The following is an 8,187-nucleotide window of genomic DNA, read 5'->3' as shown; positions in this document are numbered from 1 at the left end:
TGCACCTATTTTCTATGTTTCTATAACAAAAACAGATTATCTGGTCATTATCACATTGCTGTTTGTGGGAGCTTGCTGTGCGCAAATTACCTGCCGTGTTTCCTACATTACAACAGTGACTACACTCTAAAAGTACTTCATTGGCTGTAAAGCGCTTTGAGATGTCCAGTGGTCGTGAAAGGGGCTATATAAATGTAAGTCCTTCTTTCTTTAACAGTATGAACCGCAGCCTTTTGAACTAAATTCGATGTGCAAACCCTATTAAGCAGGAATATGTCGCTATAAATGCAGGGACTAAGGCGTTGTCGCTGTTAGGGGCACGGGAGGGGGGAGCTTTGGATCCAGTGTTGTGAATGGGACAGGGGAGACTGCTGGCGATCGACCTGTCAATCACACGGGAGAGGTGTGTCCCCAGGCCAGGTTAAATGTCCCAATGAGAAGCAAGGACAAAGATCCCTGCCACGATCTGCTGACTGAGAGCTGGGTTTGTAGGAGAGACGAGTGAACTGAACCAACTCTTGTGAGAGCAACTCTGAAACTCCAGGCAACTAAAGCAGCAAACTTCTGCAGAGACCCAAGACCATGGATGCAGCATTTTGCAAAAAGAATGGAGAGAATGTCAAGGTAATCCTCCAGCTGGTAATTCAAATTGAAATCTAAGATGTGCCGATGGTCTTTAATTCATTCCCACTCTTTCTCATCTCATCTCATCACCCCTCCCTCCACACACTCAAACACAAGAATACTCTTAACTCTTTTAGTTACTGAAAATGCCTCGTTCTCATCCTTGTGTTCAAATCCCTCCATGGCCCTCGCCCCTCCCTATTTCTGTAACCTTCTCCAGGCCTACACCCTCTGAGATGTCTGCGTTCCTCCAATTCTGGCCTCGTGAACATCGCTCATTTTAATCGTTTCACCATCGGCGGCTGTGCCTTCAGCTGCCTGGGCCCCAAGTTCTGGAACTCCCTCCCTAAACCTCTCTGCCTCTCTTTCCTCCTTCAAGACGCTCCTTAAAACCAACCTCTTTGACCAAACTTTTGGTCACCTGCCCTAATTACTGCTTATGTGGCTCGGGGTCAAATGTTTGTCTGATTACGCTCCTGTGACGTGCCTTGGGACTTTTTGCTATGTTTAAGGTGCTATATAAATGCAAGTTGTTGTTTGAAATGAAAGCTGAAAGCGCTCAGCGGGGAATTCCAGGGCTTGGAGCCTAGACGACTGAAGGTACGGCCACCAATGGTGGGGCGAAGGGAGCGGGGGATGGACAAGAGGCTGTTATGTTATGATATTATGCAAGAAGTGGTTACCATCTGAAAAGAAAAAAAGGCAGATTAATATTCCAGATATAAATCTTCTTCAGCACTTTGTGATCCTGGTACAACATTAGAAACTTGAAACGTTAACCTGCCTTTTCTCTTTACAGATGGTGACATATCTGCCGTGAACTTCTGGAATTTTCTATTTTCAGTTCAATAATATTTACCTTTATAAAACACAGGTTAGGCCCCAGCTGGAGCCTCGTGTCCAATTCTGGGCATCACACGTTAGGAAGGGTGTGAAGGCCTAGGAGAGGGTATAGAAGAGACTTACCAGAATGTTTCCGGGGATAAGGGACCTCAGTTTTTTTGGAGAGACTGGAGGAACTGGCGTTGTTCGTCCAAGAGGAGATTTGATCGAGGTGTTCAAAATCACGAAGGTTTTAGATAGAGTAAATAAGGAGAAACGGTTTCCAATGGCGGAAGGGAATTGGATAAATACTTGAAGGAGAGAAAAGTGGAGGGATCTGGGGAAAGAGCGGGGGAGTAGGACTAACCGGTTTGCTCTTCGGAAAAAACGGCACAGACTCGATGGGCCGAATGGTCTCCTTCTGTGCTGTATTATTCTAAGATTCTATGAATAATTATGTCTTTCTAAAATAAACTATTCGGCTGTTTGGCAAGTTCAGTCATGTAACTAGTTATCATTTGCTAAATTTATGCGACCACATTCATGGTGATTTGATATGTGCAAATATCCCCAGCATCAGTATGTGCCCAGACTGAATTCTCCAGTGCAACTCCTCACAGAGTATTTCCCCATTCACACACAGTACTGTTTTTAAGAAATTTCAATCAGTTTGTACTTTACAGTTCCTGTAGGACGGTAAGCAAACAAGGCACTGCTGCATTTTGAAATATTTGCACTCATGACCCATGTCAGAGTTGCAAACCTGTCACTATCAGGAGTTGTCTGTCTGCAGTAACGTAAAATTTTATTGGCTGAAATATTTTCGGATTCATTGCTTTTACAGCATTCCCCAGGCTGCTCCCTGGATACCCTGGGATGGTTTAATTGTTGCAGTGGCATTTATTAAATAAGAAATAACTTGCATCAACTCATCTTTCAGATGTTAAACCGAGGCCCCGTCTGCTCTCTCAGGTGGACGTAAAATATCCCACGGCAATATTTCAAAGAGCAGGGGAGTTATCCCCGGTGTCCTGGGGCCAATATTTATCCCTCAATCAACATAACAAAAAAACAGATTCTCTGGTCACTATCACATTGCTGTTTGTGGGAGCTTGCTGTGTGCAAATTGGCTGCCGCGTTTCCCACATTACAACAGTGACTGCACTTCAATAGTACTTCATTGGCTGTAAAGCGCTTTGAGACATCCGGTAGCCATCTTTATTTTAAACTCGCCAATGGTTGTAGTTACTGGACGAGTAATCCTAAAGGCCAAGGCTTTTACTCCAGGCGAACATGAGTTCAACTCCCATCATGACAGTTTCAGAATTTGAATACAGCTTTAAAAAAAAACGCAAATAAAAAAACTGGTTTCAGTAAAAGTGAAGCTGTCAGATTGTCGTAAAAAACCCAACTGGTTCACTAATGTCCTTTAGGGAAGGAAACCTGCTGTCCTTACCCGGTCTGGGCCTATATGTGACTCCAGTCCCACAGCAATGTCATCATCATCATAGGCAGTCCCTCGACTTGAGGATGACTTGATTCCATGTCAAAAAGTTCACAGGTGTTTCAATGATGGACCTAAAGGTCCAAACTAAATCTTGAAGGGTGGAAGATGCCTGTGCTTGGATTTTTTTAACGTGTGGTGGCCGTTGCACACCAACCACCACACAGGCTTGACAGAGCTAGGACTTGGCCCAGTGGCAAGGGTGACTGGAGACCAAGATGACTGGAGACCAAGTTCTGCTGCACGGACCTAGTGCGCACACATATCGCAGTGTGGGCTGGCCCGTACTGCCCTCGCCTCTCACCTCTTCTGGGTCCCAAACTCACACCTCTCCTGGGCCCCGATCACGTCGCTCCGCGATCACTCGCCGCTCCTTCGCCCCGACCTCGCCGCTCCTGCTGTATCTGCCCACGCTCCAATCACCGACCTGGACCTTGATGACATCACTTTTCGATGCCGTTGCTCTCCTGCACCAGCACGCGCTGTTCCCTGGAGTGGTATGCTGCCACTCTGCTCCTTCCGCTCCCCACCCTGCTCCGATGGTGCTCGCAGGCCGGGGGCCACACAGCAATGTGGTCAATTCCTAACTGTCTTCCGAAATGGCCCAATAAGCCACTCAAGTCGTATCAGTTGGTTGAAGAAGGTGGCTCACCTGTTCAAGTTTAACTAGGGATGGGCAACAAATGCTGGCCTTGCCAACAACACCCACATCCCAAGAGTGAATAATAAACAATCATATATACAGGACCACCGGACGTCCCAAAGCACTTTACAACCAATTAAGTACTTTTTTTGAAGTGTAATCACTGTTGTAATGTAGGAAACACGTCAGCCAATTTGCGCACAGCAAGCTCCCACAAACAGCAATGAGATAACCGGGCTGGGTGTATAACGGGCAGCTGATTCAATACCGTTTTACACTATTGCCAAATGTTTAAATTACCCGCCTTAGTACTGGGTTGTAAATATCTTCCCACTTCTTGAGCACCAAGCAGTCCCAGGACAGTAGAAGGCTCACTCCATCAATCTCATCTCTGAACTCAGCAGAGCAGCAGCATAACTTCCTCTATGATTGGCGCTGAAGTATGGACAGCTTTGTGGTGAAGACTCGCTCCCAACAAACTGGTTTGAGACACCCCCCCCCACAAACGTACTCCACTAGTAGCCCGGACATGATGTGTGATTGCATGATCCAACAGGAACTTTCCCTGCCCAACACCACTGGTAAAGAAAGAAAAAACTTGCATTTATATAGCGCCTTTCATGAACTCAGGACGTCACAAAGCACTTTACAGTCAATGAAGTACTTTTTGAAGTGTAGTCACTGTTGTAATGTAGGAAACGCGGCAGCCAAATTGTGCACAGCAAGCTCCCACAAACAGCAATGTGATAATGACTCGGATACTCTGTTTTTTTAGTGATGTTGGTCGAGGAATAACTATTAGCCAGCACACCTGGGGAAAACAGTCAATTTATTTCCAAGTCGGGATGGTGTGTGACTCGGAGGGGAACGTGGAGGTGGTTGTGTTCCCATTGCACCTGCTGCCCTCGTCCTTCTAGGTGGTAGAGGTCGCGGGTTTGGGAGATGCTGCCGAAGAATAATTTGCAGTGATCCTCTGGGTCTGAACTTGAAAGCCCTTGATGCAGAATGTGAATGTTATTTGCAGCCAGACTCTGGAGCTTGTGGTATGTTTGGTGTCGGTGATATTATCATGGTGTTTATTTTTTCCTTTGCAGAAGTCGATTTACATTGAAGAGAAGCCGACCAAGGGTGATGTAACGTCCGTCATTTTCTCATTAAAGGAAGAGGTTGGAGCTTTGGCCAAAGCCTTGCGACTGTTTGAGGTAATCCCCATTGAATTTCCAATCCACTCATAGGGATTAACCGCTAAGATCAGCATTTGAGATTATTCCTCATTTATATTAGGGGAAAAGTGCCAAACAAAACCACTACACTACACTAGTCCCTCCTACATCCTTCTAGTCCACCTTTCTCTCTCAGCCACTACAGTTTGCTACAATAAAATAAAATGAACTAAGAACATAAGAAATAGGAGCTGGAGTCGGCCATTTGGCCCCTCGAGCCTGCTCCGCCATGCAATGAGATCATGGCTGATCTTTAACCTCAACTCCACTTTCCTGCCCGAACTCCATATCCTTGATTCCCTTAGAGTCCAAATACTTATTTATCTTAGCCTTGAATATACTCAACGATCTGTGCACATAACATTTTGGGATAAGGTGCGACATTGGGAACAGATGTCATCGTCAATGTTAGATTGGAGGTTGATGCGGATGAGAGGGTGGACAGCACCTTTGAGAGTTCAGTGCGAGAACGTACTTTGCCCCTCCTTAAAGTGTGTTCATACTGCGGGTATGTGGAGCTGATTTGCATCCAAACCTGTTCTCAATTTTTCAATCTGCAGCTTAGTCAATGGGTTACATCAGAGCATCATGATGTACAAGTCTGCGTGCACAAAGGAGCCACGAGCTTGCAACCCAGACCACTGAAGCCCACTTGAACTGCTGTACGGGAGCTGCAAGTGGTCTTCGGAAGTCTCGGAGGCGAGGAGTTCACTTTCGAGTTCCCGTTGCGGTGGATCGCAAACTAATCCACGTTTACACACCAGCTTGAACTGGAACTAAAGCTGGTGTGCAACTGCGCCCGCCATATCATTAATTACACGGCTGGTCCACCTTCAGGCTGAGACAAGATCTGTCCAATTTAGCCCCACTCCCCAGCTTTTGCCCCATAACCCTGCAAATGAGTCCTCTCCCACTACATGTCCAATTGACGTTTGGAAGTTCCCATGGAACCTGCTTCCACCACCCTTTCAGCTAGTGCATTCCAGAGCTTAACAACCCACTGAGTGAAAAATATCCTTCTAATTTACCCTCTAGTTCTTTTGATTTTAAATCTGTGACCTATGGTTACCAGCCCACTAGCCAGAGGAAATAGTTCTTCCATCCTTGCTCTATCAAAACCCCTCATAATTTTGGATGCTGTTATGTCTTCAGATGCTCTAATAATGACTCCACAAGACAATGTGTTGCACTTGAATTATAGTGACCTTAATCCATTTAATGTAACTCCAGAGTGAGGATCACACATGGTGGCCTACCTTTTATACTAGGCCTGGCACACCTGTACAGGTAACCTACAAGTCTCCCACTGCAGTGCTCTCTGATGGCACACCTTGTAATAGTGCAAGCAGTAACCATGTAGGATACATGACAGATACAACAACTTGCATTTGTATAGTGCCTTTAACGTAGTAAAACATCCCAAGGCGCGTTTCACAGGAACGTTATCAGACAAAATTTGACACCGAGCCACATAAGGAGATATTAGGGCAGGTGACTGGGTCAAAGAGCTAGGTTTTAAGGAGCGTCTTAAAGGAGGAGCGAGAGGTAGAGAGACGCAGAGGTTTTGGGAGGGATTTCCAGAGCTTGGGGCCCAGGCAACAGAATGCACGGCCACCAATGGTGGAGCGGTTAAAATCAGGGATGTGCAAGAGATGAGAAAAGCAAAAGACAGAAAGGAGCTGAGTAAAAATGGAGGCAAAAAACAAAAAGGGCTACTGTACAGCAAAATTCTAAAGGGTCAAAGTGTAATAAAAAGGCAAGCATGAAAGCTCGGTGCCTCAATGCAAGGAGTATTCGGAACCCAGGAGAGGGCTCTGAGCTACTTAGAGTGGGTGAGAGCTCAGATGAACAGGACCCCAAGAAAGAATGCAAAAGGCAGGAGGCAACAGAGCAGTGTAGCACTGGGGTAAGTGTAAACCACAAGGTGATAGGAAGGGACAATATGTATGAATATAAAGGGGCTGCAGGAGGGGTCAAAACTAAAAATCATGGTTTAAAAACTAGTATTAAAACACTCTACCTAAACGCATGTAGCATTCGAAATAAAGTAAATGAGTTGACAGCACAAATCATTACAAATGGGTATGATTTGTTGGCCATTACAGAAACGTGGTTGCAGGGTGGCCAAGACTGGGAATTAAACATACAGGGGTATCTGACAATTCGGAAAGATAGACAAGAAGGGAAAGGAGGTGGGGTAGCTCTGTTAATAAAGGATGATATCAGGGCAGTTGTGAGAGACGATATTGGCTCTAATGAACAAAATGTTGAATCATTGTGGGTGGAGATTAGAGATAGTAAGGGGAAAAAGTCACTGGTAGGCGTAGTTTATAGGCCCTCAAATAATAACTTCACGGTGGGGCGGGCAGTAATCAAGGGAATAATGGAGGCATGTGAAAAAGGAACGGCAGTAAACATGGGGGATTTTAACCTACATATCGATTGGTCAAACCAAATCGCACGGGGTAGCCTTGAGGAGGAATTCATAGAATGCATACGGGATTATTTCTTAGAACAGTATGTTACAGAACCTACAAGGGAGCAAGCTATCTTAGATCTGGTCCTGTGTAATGAGACAGGAATAATAAACGATCTCCTAGTAAATGATCCTCTCGGAATGAGTGATCACAGTATGGTTGAATTTGTAATACAGATTGAGGGTGAGGAAGTAGTGTCTCAAACGAGCGTACTATGCTTAAACAAAGGGGACCACAGTGGGATGAGGGCAGAGTTGGCTAAAGTAGACTGGAAACACAGACTAAACGGTGGCACAATTGAGGAACAGTGGAGGACGTTTAAGGAGCTCTTTCATAGTGCTCAACAAAAATATATTCCAGTGAAAAAGAAGGGCGGTAAGAGAAGGGGTAACCAGCTGTGAATAACCAAGGAAATAAAGGAGAGTATCAAATTAAAAACCAATAGGTATAAGGTAGCCAAGGTTAGTGGGAAACTAGCAGATTGGGAAAATTTTAAACGACAGCAAAGATTGACTAAGAAAGCAATAAAGAAAGAAAAGATAGATTACGAAAGTAAACTTGCGCAAAACATACAAACAGATATATAAAACGGAAAAGAGTGACTAAAGTAAATGTTGGTCCCTTAGAAGATGAGAAGGGGGATTTAATAATGGGAAATGTGGAAATGGCTGAGACCTTAAACAATTATTTTGCTTCGGTCTTCACAGTGGAAGACACAAAAACCATGCCAAAAATTGCTGGCCACGGGAATATGGGAAGGGAGGACCTTGAGACAATCACTATCATTAGGGGGGTAGTGCTGGACAGGCTAATGGGACTCAAGGTAGACAAGTCCACTGGTCCTGATGAAATGCATCACAGGGTATTAAAAGAGATGGCGGAAGTTATAGCAGA

General features: G+C 45.1%; 1 protein-coding gene across 2 annotated transcripts in view; it reads left to right on the top strand.

The window, feature by feature from the left end:
* The first annotated feature begins 582 nt into the window (after positions 1-582).
* Positions 583-8,187, top strand: part of pah (phenylalanine hydroxylase) — an 85,803-nt gene continuing 78,198 nt past the window's right edge. The window contains exons 1-3 of one of the 2 annotated variants that reach the window (XM_070901541.1): positions 583-617; positions 3,255-3,306; positions 4,691-4,795. In XM_070901541.1, coding sequence (XP_070757642.1) covers positions 583-617; positions 3,255-3,306; positions 4,691-4,795 — 192 coding nt within the window. Of the gene's footprint in view, positions 625-3,254; positions 3,307-4,687; positions 4,796-8,187 lie in introns of both variants that reach the window. The other variant, XM_070901542.1, reaches the window with a different exon arrangement.

This window comes from Pristiophorus japonicus, chromosome 15, assembly GCF_044704955.1.
Source record: "Pristiophorus japonicus isolate sPriJap1 chromosome 15, sPriJap1.hap1, whole genome shotgun sequence".
In the NCBI taxonomy this organism is placed as follows: Eukaryota; Metazoa; Chordata; class Chondrichthyes; family Pristiophoridae; genus Pristiophorus; species Pristiophorus japonicus.
This window is presented reverse-complemented; position numbering and strand designations above follow the sequence as displayed.